At 56.7% G+C, this 12,654-nt stretch overlaps 1 protein-coding gene across 1 annotated transcript; it reads right to left on the bottom strand.

The window, feature by feature from the left end:
• Window positions 1-8,579: 8,579 nt before the first annotated feature.
• CD248 (CD248 molecule) lies at window positions 8,580-11,172 on the bottom strand. Its single transcript, XM_067748250.1, has one exon. It carries the CDS (start codon window positions 11,154-11,156, stop codon window positions 8,862-8,864), a length of 2,295 nt encoding a protein of 764 aa, XP_067604351.1. The 5' UTR covers window positions 11,157-11,172; the 3' UTR covers window positions 8,580-8,861.
• Between the last annotated feature and the right edge of the window lie 1,482 nt (window positions 11,173-12,654).

The raw sequence follows: 12,654 nt of genomic DNA, 5'->3' as shown, positions 1-12,654 counted from the left end.
TCTGGTAACTACAAATCTGATCTCTTTTTTTATGAGTTTGTTTGTTTTTGAAATATGACTGATCTATGACACTTTGTTAATTCCTTGTATACAGCATAGTGATTCAATATTTCTATACCTTTCAAGATAATCACCATGATAAGCCTAGCTGTCATCTGTCACATACAAATATATTACCTAATTATTGACTATATTCCCCACACTGTACATTTCATACCCATGACTCATTTATGCTGTACTGAAAGTTTGTACCTCTTAATCTCCCTCACCTATTTCTCTCCCTGCCCCTCGCCCCCCTCCTTACCTTATGTATTCTTGCTGCTCTCCTGTCTGGTTACTTTTGTAACCCTGATCCCTTGTGGAGTCTCTGATGCATAGTACGGTCTTGATAAATATTGGACAAGTGAGTGAATGGTTTGTTGTTTTAGTGTCTGGGGGGGTTCCAGTGGCCTCTACTTGACCCTTCTCCCTGTAATAGCCCTTGTTCCCATGGGGATATGGGGCTCTGCATGTGTCAAAATGTCCTAAATTACACACAGGAACGAGGAAAATAGTCCGAGGTGGGTCCTCTGTGAGCAAGCTCTGTGGCGGAGCCTCTACTAGGGAAGAAAATTAAAATCTCCTCTTTAATTATTTCCTTATTAGTGAGAGAAACTGCCACTTAGAGGTTGCCTGCCGCTTTAAACCAGCTGGTGGTTCTGTAATCTTCCCCTTCTGAAAGACTTCCCCTCCTCTTCAACCAACACAATTGCAGGCCCATGATCCAAGAGAGGCCAAATGGATGCTTGGAATGTAAATTTTAGGCAAAGTCTCACATATTCTGAGCCTGGCTGGGACAAGCATCCGGCAGTGGCCTGATCACGCGGCTCCTGCGTCCCCGCTCCAGCCTCCCAAGCTACCCCAGCTTCTGCTTGTGTCCAGGTCTGACTTTCAGCCCACATTAACCCTTAGCCCCACGGCTCCCAATGTCCTACCAAAGATTCCCTTCTATTTTGCTTGACATCGAAGTTTGCTGACTGCCTGGGGGCCAAGGTACCCCTGGGAGGAGAGCATTTGAGACCTCCTTTCCTTCTGAGGTTTAAAGTGATTACATAGAGACTTCCCTGGTGGCGCAGTGGTTAAGAATCCGCCTGCCAATGCAGGGGACACAGGTTTGAGCCCTGGTCCGGGAAGATCCCACATGCCGCGGAGCAACTAAGCCCGTGAGCCACAGCTACTGAGCCTGTCCTCTAGAGCCCGCGAGCTACAACTACTGAGTCCGTGTGTCACAACTACTGAAGCCCGCGTGCCTAGAGCCCGTGCTCCGCAACAAGAGAAGTCACTGCAATGAGAAGCCCGCACACCACAACGAAGAGTAGCCCCCTGCTCGCCACAGCAAGAGAAAGCCCACGCAGCAACGAAGACCCAACGCAGCCAATAAATACATAAATAAATAAATAAGAAACAACAACAACACATAAAGTGATTACACAGCCCCAGATGCTGGTGATGGACTTGAACTGAGATCAGATGGCAGGAAAGAACCCCAAGGGCCCCCAAGAGGGGGTGGCTAGACATAAGTTCAGTACGAGGGTCTGGATACAGGCCAAAGCTGGAAACATCTCCTGACGCAGCCCCTCACTCCCAAGGCTGTGACAGCTGTGGCAGCACACTGTCCCCTCCAGTGCCATGGCCACACGACCAGGAATGACTGTTGGGTGAAAATCGGCAGATAACAGCACCTCTCCCAGCAGTCTGGCTGCAGCAGAAAGTGGCTGGCAACTTCTCACTAGTAAACAAGCCGACAATAAAAAGAAGATTTTATCATCTGTCCTACTGGGCGCTCCACTGCAGGACCTGCTCGCTGTGGCTAGAGGGATTTCACACCAACCCAGCACTGTTTGCCTGGTCCCTAAGTGTGGCTGTCAGAATGATGGCCCCAAATATGCCCACATCTTAATCCCCTGGAACCTGTGAGTATATTATCTTACATGGAAAAGGAGATTTTGCAGATATGATTAAGGTTAAGAACCTTGAAAGAGGGAGATTATTATCCTGAAATATCCAGGTAGAGCACCCATTTTAATCAGTCCTTCGAGGGCTTCTTTAATCAGCCTGTCTTTTTTTTTTAATGTAAAAAGTTATTTATTTATTTATTGGGGCCGCACCGCACAGCATGCAGAACTTCCCCATTTAGGGATCGAACTCATGCCCCCTGCAGTGGAAGCACAGAATCTTAACCACTGGACCACCAAGGAAGTCCTAATCAGCCTATTTTCAATGGCCACTGAGAGCAGAGAATCTCTGGGACCCGGTGACACATCAGTCTGTGAGGTTGGTCAGCTAACAGGTGGGATAGACTGATTTTACCATTCTGTTCTCCAAAGCCTCGGAATTTTTCCCTCTGTATTATTCCAAGGAAGTCTGACTCTTCCCAGTGCGACCAGTGCTAGGTTGGGGCTGGAGTGGGCCCTCTGAAAAAGCTGCTGTCAGATGCCTGCATTAGAGTGAGAAAATCCAGCTTCCCGTAAGGCAATCCATGTGTTAAGACCTAAATCTTTGCTTTCTGCTGCCTGGTAGTGTACCCCCAAAGCCAGGTTTGCCTCTTCTCCACAGGCTTCCGTCATTCATCTTGGGAGTGATATCATCTTTCTAATCTGATTTTGCCCACCCACAGGCCCATTTTGGTTTTGGTGTTTTTTTTAAAAATGTTTATTTATTTATTTATTTTCTTATAAGTCATCCATTTTATACACATCAGTGTATACATCTCAATCCCAATCTCCCAATTCATCACACCCCCACCCCCACCACCCCCAACCCGCCGTTTTGTTTTCATTTTCCTCCTTCTCATTAGCTATCATGGGACAAACCTGGCAATGGAGTAGAGCAAGAGGAAGGGGAAGGGTTCCAGGCACCCGCAACCTCGCACCTTCTTCCCACTCCTCACAGGCATCCTCCTTCAGAATCCTGGCGTCTAACAAGATCCTTCCTTTGATGCAGGGCCCATGCACTGCAGCAAACTCATGGGGATGCCATGAAATATTATAAAACTTTGAGGGAAACACAGAGATACTGGATATCTGTCAGACAACTGGCAAGCTGCTAGCTCGAGGCAGTTCACAGCTTCAACATCGGATTGCAGTACGTTCCTTTCGATGACATAATATCTTTGCACAGCTGGATTTTTGGCAGCTGCCATGATAAAAAGCAAGTACCACAGGGAAAGTCAGTGCAGAACAGGAAATGAAGGTGATGATGTCCTGTCTCACTCCAAGTTTTGAGAAGTGGTGCACACACCCATCAGCAAGTGATTGTGGTTATTTAAGAATAAAATACTTTTGTATCTTTCAATGTATGTGTATTATTTTCTCAAATGACCACTGAGGTATTAAAACACAAGTACTTCTTACGTCATTTGAACCTAACTATTAAATGGAACTGTTGGGTGACCAAGGGACACCATGAAAAAATCAACTGAGACACTCAGGACGTGGTGAACCGACAGTGTTTGGGAACCTCTGCTGTAGGGACTTGGTGGGCGTAGGATGTCAGTTTCTGTGGATTCAGCTCTCCCATGATGAGTTTCTGGACTCTGTCTTCAGGGCTCCCCACTGGCAGCTAAAGCAGACAGCACTTCCTACAGGAGGTTCTTGCAGCCACCCTGAATGTCATAGGCTTCCATCAAGAAACCTGCCTCTCCTCATAGAGAGACCCTTCTCGTCTCCAGCAGATTATTGTGGCTATCATGGGTATTATAGTATACACATTGTTCAAATGAAGAACGATTAGGGAACCTGCCTAATGTCCCCAACCCTCAGGTAGTGGAGCTGGAATCAAAGCAAGGCTGTTTGGTGCAGGGTGCCTGGTCTTCTGTTTTTTGGCTGCGTTGGGTCTTCATTGCCGCGCGGACTTTCTCTAGTCACAGCGAGCTGGGGCTACTCTTTGTTGCGGTGCTCGGGCTTCTCATTGCGGTGGCTTCTCTTGTTGTGGAGCTCTGGCTCTAGGCGCGCGGGCTTTAGTAGTTGTGGCGCACGGGACCAGTTGCTCCGCAGCATGTGGGATCTTCCCGGGCCACGGCTCGAACCCGTGTCCCCTGCATTGGCAGTGTGCCACCAGGGAAGTCCCTAGGGTGCCTGGTCTTAACCACTGCCAGTTGGTCTCCTGGAAAGAAATCCCCAAACTCACCAAAATCACGCTAAAGCATGGCCACTCTCAGGGGCCCTAAAGCTGCATCTGGTCTGGGCCCCTTGTCTGGATCCCACGAGGTCACAGGCCATGCCTCACTTAGCATCATCATTCACCAAAACCATAACAACTGACTGTGAGGAAGGCTTCACCTGCCCCCCCGCACCCAATCACATCATGATCAGCCTGGGAGCCCACATCTTGCAGCCTCACCCCTAAAAGCAAGTTTCCTCGGAAATGGGCGTTTTCTGATCAGAGACATGGCGGTCATTATGCACTGGCTCTGCTCTAGGGGTGAGGATCACAGAATCTACCTGGATTCAAACCTCTACTTGCTAACTTGGTCAAGTAGGGCAGGTGGCTTAACACAAGGCACTCAGGCAAGTGCCTTCAGCTTCCTCATTCATAAATTGTGGTAAAAATGGCAATTCTTGGGGATTGTTATGGTTCTTAAATGTTCTTTTCTTAAAAATTTACTTATTTTATTTATTTATTTTTGGCTGTGTTGGGTCTTTGTTGCTGCATGCGGGCTTTCTCTAGTTGCGGCGAGCAGGGGCTACTCTTTGTTGAGGTGCGCAGGCTTCTCACTGCGGTGGCTTCTCTTGTTGTGGAGATGGGCTCTAGGTGCGTGGGCTTCAGTTGTTGTGGCACGCGGGTCCGGTAGTTGTGGCTCACGGGCTCTAGAGTGCAGGCTCAGTAGTTGTGGCACACGGGCTTAGTTGCTCCACGGCATGTGGGATCTTCCTGGACCAGGGCTCGAAGCCGTGTCCCCTGCATTGGCAGGTGGATTCTTAACCACTGCACCACCAGGGAAGCCCTTTTAAATGTTCTTTAAATGCTATGGTTCTTAAAAGATTCTTAAATGTAAAGCCCTTAGAATTGGGCTAGGCATATAATAAGGCTGCAAGCATCTACTATTCTTTTAATTAGTATTTGGCACCAAACCCCACTCGCATTTGTAGAGGCCAGGACACCAGAGGTGGAATCCCCTCTGGAAGGCATCCTACTCCCCAGGCCTGAGTTTGCCGGGTGTGGTTCTGAAGCAGGGAGTGCTGGCACCTAGTTGAGCTCAGTAGGTGTTAGTTCCAACCCCCCTCAATTATAGCTCCCCGGTCTGTTCCAATATTGTTTGAAGAATATTTTATTGAGTTCCTAGCGCTGAACTCCAGAACCTCCAGGGCTCCCTGGAGAACTCCCCCCAAACCCCGTCTAGTGTAGGAGTCAGCAGACTAATATTTTCAAATGTAGGGATGAGCACTGATATAGAGGTCGGCCTTGAGATCAATTCCGCTCCAAAAACTGTGACTGTCAGATCCCAGCTGAGGACCTCTGAGCCCAAACCCACTCCCTCCCGCTAAACACACACCCCTATGAAAGGTGTCCACACATCCGAGCGCTAGTTGGGGGAAGGGAGGGCCCAGCACTAACAGTTCTTGACCCCAGGTGAGACGCTGTTCTTTCGCCCCCGGGAAACAGGATTCAAGAGGAAGAACAGCAAGAGTCCCACCAGCTGCTATGAAGACTGGCAGGGACAGCCTCAGCTTGAGGACCAATGTGAAGCCGTCTTGGGGTCTTCCAAATACGACGGAGGGCACCTGCGAGCAGATCTGCCATTTTGCCGGGGGAACTCGGCAGATATTACAGTAATAAACATTTAATAAATTAAGCAACTATTCATTGAACACTAGTGTGCTCTGGGAGAGGCCGGATTGAGGCTTTCTGGTGGCTTCAAGCCACCGAAGGTAGGTGGCGCCAAAGGCCCATTCATGGACACCGTCCGCCGGACTCTTGATACCGTCTTGGAGCTCCCTCCAAAGAACCCGCGATCTAGACGAACGGAAACCGGGGGCAGGGAAGGAGAGTGGGCGCCCGGGTCGGGTCCAAGGGGCATCCTGGTCAATAGGGTTCGGACCCAGTAGTCTGAGCATACCCAGAGGCAGTGAGGACTTCGAGGGTCCCAGGTCCGGAGCGGGCGTGGCTTCCGTCCTGAGAAGGTGGGGCCTAGGGTGGGTGGGGCTATACATTAACAGGAGGCGGAGCCTGAGAGGAGAGGTTGGGTTACTTTCTCTGCGTGGTTGATGCCTGTGCTCAAAGCCCCAGAGAGCAGCGCTCTGGGTGGGCGGGACTTAAGGGACCATCAAGGGCGGGGCTTCTGGGCATTCGTAGTGGGAGGGCCCTGGGGCTCTGTGTAGGTGGGCCATTACCTCAGTAAGAAGCGAAAGTGTGTTAGCCATACGTGGGCGGAGCTCTTCCCTTGGTGAGGCCGGTCTGGGGTCCCGACCCTACGATGTTGGATGCTGGGGGGGGCGTGGCTTGTAGCTGGGTGTGTAGCCTGAAGAGACGCTAGAATGGAACGCGGTGAACCCCTGGAGGGCGGAGTTTGCATCTCTACCGGACAGAGTTCATGTCTCTGCGGGATTCCCTACACTCGTGGACCTAGTCCCCAGCTCTGCAAAGGGCGGAGCTGCGTGAGGAGAATGTGCAAACTCTGGGCGGAGTTCATACCTCCTGGAAGCTGCAACTAATAACCTCCAGTCTCCTAGCGCAAGCTGCGCTTAGGAGGCGGGGCTATGGCCCTGGTGGGCGGGGCCTAGGCACTGCCTTGGCCGGGGCGGAGCTGATAGAGCAGAGGGGCGGGGCAATCGCTCGGCGAGAACCTCTGAGCTGGCAGGGGGCGAGGCTTGTGGCCTTGGTGGGCGTTGCCTCTGGAGAGTTCCCGAGGGGACGCCAGACAGCAGTGGGTGGGCGTGGCTCGTAGCTCCGAGAAGCCAAGCTGATAGTGCAGGCCCGGGTCGCGCCTGGAGGAGGCGGGGCCTGAATCAGTGGGCGGAGCCTCAAACGCAGCTCTGGGTCTGGGCGGAGCCCCATTTCGGCGCTAGTGGGGGCTCTGCCCTGGGAGGCTGTCTGTTTAGGGCCGCACGCAGCTCCGCATCTGGTGCTCATTACAGGATGACAAAGAGCCGGCTCTGGGCCCCCTTCCCCACTCCCATCCCCGCCCTCCGACAGCAGTGCTTTTAACTCCTTCCTGCCCTCGGGGCGCTGTGGATCTCCTGCCCAGGGTCACAGGAGGGAGCTCTAGTTCTTCCCGTCCTAGCAGGCTTTGTCAACCCCCAGTCTGCGCCCCCCACCTTCTTCTCAGACCTAGGCCTTTGGACCACCTCGCGACCCCCACTCCCATCCAGTGAACCTCTCCGGCGGCGCCTCCAACGTTAAAAGGTTGGGCTGGATCTGTCGGGGGCGTCTGGTTTGAGTTAGGGGAACGTGAGAGCGGAGGGGGGGCGGTGCGTAGCGTTCCCTCCGCCCCCTCCGTGCCGCCCCCCACCCCGCGCCTCTATTCGTCCCCAACTCCCGCCCCTCCTCTCCTGGTCCCTTGGGGCCCAGCTCAGCCTTCTAGCCCAGGCCCAGCCCCTGGGGTCAGAGGGTGGCAAAGGGCACTGCATAGGAAAGGGGGATCTGGGTCACCCCTCCTCGCCTGCCCGGGTGGTCGTGGTGGTTCTGCTCCGTCCTAATTAGAGGTCCCTTAGAAGCTGCAACTGAAAAATCACAGAGGTGGTGGGAACCCACGCCTCCCCCTCCCCCTCCCCCTGCCACGCCTCCCCCTCCTTGGTCCCCCCAAGGCAATGAGCCAAGGATGAGGGAGGTTGCTGGGTCCCCACAGGCTGTGATTTTTTTTTACCATCCCCTCCTCCCGTTCATGGCACATCTCAGCCTGGAGCAGCCTGAGCCTTGCTCGGTCTGCTGTTCTTCCTCTCCCAGCACCATCCACACAGAGAAGGGCACAGTGTGGCCCAAGATGGGAAGGCCTTGCTCAGGAGGCTGCCCAGGGAGCTGCGTGTGGGATCTCGCTCCTGGGCTCCTGGCTCTCCGCAGCCCAGCTTCTAGGCTCTTACTCCCACCGCCTCCCCAGAGCAGAGAGGAGTGCCTCCCATCGCCTACAACCCAGGGGGGTGACAGCACCCTTGACTCAAGCCGCCTGAGCCCCAGACACCAACTTCTGGGCGGCCTTTGAGGAGGGGAAGGGAAGTACCAGAGCTGACTCTCTAGACCGCCTTCACTCCCCAGAATCACCAGGCCTAGAACTTGCCTTTGACCCCCTAAACCCCAGTTTGGCTCCAGTTCAGCAGAAGCCCTCATTCCAGATTCAGTCCCACCTTCTAAGAGTTATGGTAAAAAGAGGAACCAATATGAAATTCTCTTCATGCCGAACCTCCCACTCCTAGGCTCTCTGTGTGACCTTGGGCAAAGTTCTGCCCTCTCTGGGCTCCTGTTTCCCTGAGAATCTCTAAAGCATACCCTGCCTTGAGGAGTCTTACCTTATTTCCTGGGGAGCCCAAAAAAGCTGAAGGAAGATCCCCTCTTTTTTTCTGAGTCCTCCCAGACCCTCCCCTCAGGCACCAATGGGGGTCAGGAGCTTTGGGTGAGGTTGGCACCCCGTTTATTGGAGAAGACCCCAGAACCCACCCCCTGAGGTCCTGGGGGGCCTCGGCATCTCCTCCGTCGTGAGTGCTGGGCCAGGAAACAGAGCTCCCAAGAGTCAGGTCTAGCGGTTGACTGAGAGAGGAGCCTGGCTGGGCCCGGGGGACCAGGAAGCCTTCTGTCCAGCTGGGCAGCCCCCGTGGGTCCCTGGTGCAGCCTGGCCCATGTGTCCAACGCATGGCCCTTCCCCCACCCCACAGAGCGGGGGCTGCGCCCCATCACACGCTGGTTCTGCAGGTCTGCACCCCTGTGAGGCTGCCCCGGTGGGGCACGGGTTCCGTTGAGCCCTTGCTCCCGGCGTGGGTGACCCAGCGATAGCAGTCAGTCACGCGCTTATTGGGCGCGTGGGGGCCACAGCGGGTACAGTACACGATGCCCAGTGCAAGTAGGACCACCAAGAAGACGCATGTTGGCACTAGGAGTGCCACCAGCAGCCACCGATCATCCCTGCGGCTGCGGCCTGCTGGACTGGCCTCCCCCAGGGCTGTGGGGACTGCCGAGGGCAGCCACGGGGCCAGGTTGGGGTCAGGGGTACCTTCCCTTGGGACTTGTCGGGCTTTGGAATGGGAGTGTGTCGGGCTAGTGAGTAAGGTCTGTTTAGTGGGGCTCTCTGGGGGCAGGGGAGTGTGGAAGGCTGGGGGTTGGGTGGCAGCAGGCACGGGGACTTGATGGGCAGGCGACACAGGGGGCCTGGAGGTAGTGATCAGAGAAGATTGGACAGTGGAAGTAATGGGATGGTGGGTGGCCTGGGCTTTGAGGACCGGGATATCTGGGGTCACAGGGGTTTGATGGGCGCTGGAGGTGGTGACCAGAGGGGCGTGGTTAGCTGGGATTCGAGGCAAATGAGTGGCGTTCTGGGTATCTGGAAACATGGGGGACTGGTGAGCGGGGAACAGTTCAGGATATTTGGCTGAGATACTTGGGGGCCGGTGGGCAGGGGTCGGTCCTGGGTGTGTGGCAGAGATAACGGGGGGTCGGTGGGCAGAAGGCAGATCTGGAGAGTTGGCTGAGATCTTGGGGAACTGGTGGTCAGAGGGCAAAGCTGGCTGTACTGCAGGGATCACGGGGGGCTGAGGGGCAGGGGTCAGGGGTGGACGCGTGGCAGAGACAATAGGGGGTTGGTGGGCAGAAGGCAGTGGGGGGCGTGTGGCAGAGACCACCACAGGCCGGGTGACAGAGAGCACTGAGGAGTGGTAGGGGACCCTAGGGGCACTAAGCGGGGGTGGCCAGGTGGGGTCCAGGTAGGGCATCCGTGACTCTCTGTCCTCTGGGAAGCTAGGTCTATAGGCCAGGCCAAAGTCAGGTGACTGCGTGGCCTCCATCCACGGGATCCCAGGCATCTCTGTCCAGCCACCATCGAAGACCTCCCAGGCTTCATCTTCATCCTCTTCATCCTCCCCATCAACCAGTAACTCGTCCCCAAGGTCCTGGGAAGCCCGGGCGCCCATGGCCCCAGCGGGGCTGCAGCTGATGCCATCAGCCTCCAGCTCGTGGCCCTCGCTGCAGTAGCACTCAAAGCCACCAACGTAGTTGACGCACATCTGCTGGCACACGCCGGCAATCTGGCATTCATCTGTGTCCACGCAGCGGTGCGGCTCATCCTCGGCTGGCCGGAAACCCAGGCGACAGTGGCAGCTGTAGCCCTGTGGCCCTCCAGGCTCACACTGCTGCTCACACAGGGCATGGGCACAGGGGTCCTCGCAGCTGCGCCCGTCCACTGCCAGCCGGAAGCCCTCGGTGCAGCGACAGGACACCCGACCGTCTGCCTCCTCCACACACTCGTGTTCACAGCCCCCGTTGTCCGGGCCGCAGCCAGTACCGGGACACAAGGGCCCAGTCCGCGACCAGCCCACGCCACCGTCAGGCTGCTTCACGCAGAGCAGAGAGGCTTCTCTGCCAGCCTGGCACGGCACGGCAGCCACAGAGCCGAAGGGCAGCCACTGAAACTCTGCAGAGACCAGGTGGAAGGGCGTGGTGTAGACGGCGGGGCCGGCCTGGCCTGCCTCATCGGGCAGCGCTGGGCAGGAGCCCTCAAAGCCAAACTGGCACAGGTAGCCATCGACGGCCAGCGTGCACGAGCCCTCGAGCCAGCGATGCTCGCCACTCGCCTCAAGGGCCGCACAGCGCTGGGCCGGGCAGGGCCCACCCGTGGCGGGCTGGGCCCAGTTGGTGAAGGCCGTGTCCTGGTCCCCTGTGGTCCACGTGAAGCCCCGCAGTGGGCGCTGAGGCTGGCAGTGCCGGGCCTGCCGCTGCAGCCCGATCCACAGCAGCCGGCTGGCCGGGCCGGGGCCCACCAGGCTGTCCACGCGCCGGGCCTCCTCGGGGGTCCGCGGCGTGGCCAGGTCGCCCCCCAGCTCACGGCAGGCCCGCCAGGCCTCCAGGAAGGTGCGGCGCCGCGGGAAGAGCGCGTAACAGCTGCCGGGGCCGCAGGCAGCGCGGGGCTCGGCGGCCCAGGGGGCCTGGCCCAGCGTAGGCACCGCGGCCGCCCAGGCCAGCAGCAGGCGCAGCAGCATCGCGACGCCCCCTGACTGGCCCGGGCCCGGCCGGCAGCCGCTCTTGACAGGGGGAGTGACTGGGGCCTCCGGCGGGCGGGCCGGGGGCGGGCCCGGGCCGGGCTCAGGCCTTGTAAGGAGTGGGCTGGGGCCGCTGCCAGCTCCCTTCTCTCGCTCCCCGGGGGCCGCCAGAGCAGGAAGCAGTCGGGCGGGGGGCAGGGGTGGGGGGTGCTGGGAGTGGGGGCAGGGGAGGGGAGGAGGCGCTGCTAACGGGCTGGGAGTCGAGAAGAGGAGGCTGGACGACCCTCAGAGAACTCCAGCGCCGTCTGGGGCTCTTGGCGGAGGTTGAGGTCGCTTCCCAGAGACTCACAGAGACCCCAATCGGGACACACTGACCTCATCACACCCGTGAACAACTGCTTGTCATGTGTGTGGAAACATGCTCTGACTCACGCTCTCACATCACACACGTGTGTATGCTCCTCTCCACACACAAGAGCACTCTCTCGATACTCTGTCCTTTCGTCCCAGGTTGCACATACTCTGACATGCTAAACCCTTTAGGTGTACATGCGAAAGTGGTGTGGCGTTCTGCAGGCCCTAACACAGGAAGTCACCCACCTTCGCATGCAGGCCCTGGACGTGGGAAGCACCTCGATCACACAGGCGTGGGCATCCACAGCCCTCATTTATATACTGAGCTCCTACCTCTGCCCTCAAGCCTCCTGGCTCCAGCTGGACCGGGTGTTGGGGGTGGCTGGGGAAGGAGGAGGGGCAGGGGGCTGCCCTCCCTTCACCTCTGCTCAGCCTGGGGCCCTGGGAACCTGGACTTAGAGGGGGAGGAGGCGGCCCCCAAACAGGAAATGCTTCTCTGGGCTCCCTACTGCAGGAGGGCAGGGTGCATGGGGGAGGGGGTGGGCAGGGTGAACAGGGCTGGCTGGGAGGGGACTGGTGAGAGGCCACGTATGGACATGGGGCGCACAATGGTACACACGTGTGTGTGACACAGCCGTCACATGTGTGGAGCTCTCCTTGCCCCCAGACAGGGCCTGCTGCGCAGGCCTGGCTGGGGTCCTCTTCCTGCCCCTCCTGGAAGCCTCTGGAGGCATGTGTACTGAGCCCATTATTCAGGATGGTCCCTGGGGAGCTGGTTGTCAGATTAACCCGTGCACACCCACTGCACTCTTAGCAGAAATTTGAGCCGGGGCGGGGATGCTGAGAAGAGGTTCTGCCCCTCAGCGTGCTGTCGTGATCCGGCTTCCCACTCTGCCACAATCGGCTGTGTGACTGCAGGAAGTCGCTGACCTTCTCTGGGTCTCCACTTTTCTTACTTACAAAACGGGGCTAACGTGTCAGGGCCCTTCAGCTCAGCAGGGCTATTGTATCATGGCACTCAGTGTGTGCAAACGTGCTTTGTCAGCTGCAAAGCATGAGACAAATGTTCCTTAGTCTTCTGAGCAAATCTGGGGGGGGGGTCGGGGGATGGAACCAGGGCGGCTTTGCTAACCTTCTTACAGTG

Source organism: Pseudorca crassidens, chromosome 9 (assembly GCF_039906515.1).
Source record: "Pseudorca crassidens isolate mPseCra1 chromosome 9, mPseCra1.hap1, whole genome shotgun sequence".
In the NCBI taxonomy this organism is placed as follows: Eukaryota; Metazoa; Chordata; class Mammalia; order Artiodactyla; family Delphinidae; genus Pseudorca; species Pseudorca crassidens.
The sequence above is the reverse complement of the archived record's forward strand: the minus strand, read 5'-3'. Positions and strand labels throughout refer to the sequence as shown.

Excerpts from the sequence above, each read along its gene's own strand:
- CD248 (XM_067748250.1), bottom strand. The coding sequence starts at position 11,156 with ATGCTGCTGCGCCTGCTGCTGGCCTGGGCGGCCGCGGTGCCTACGCTG.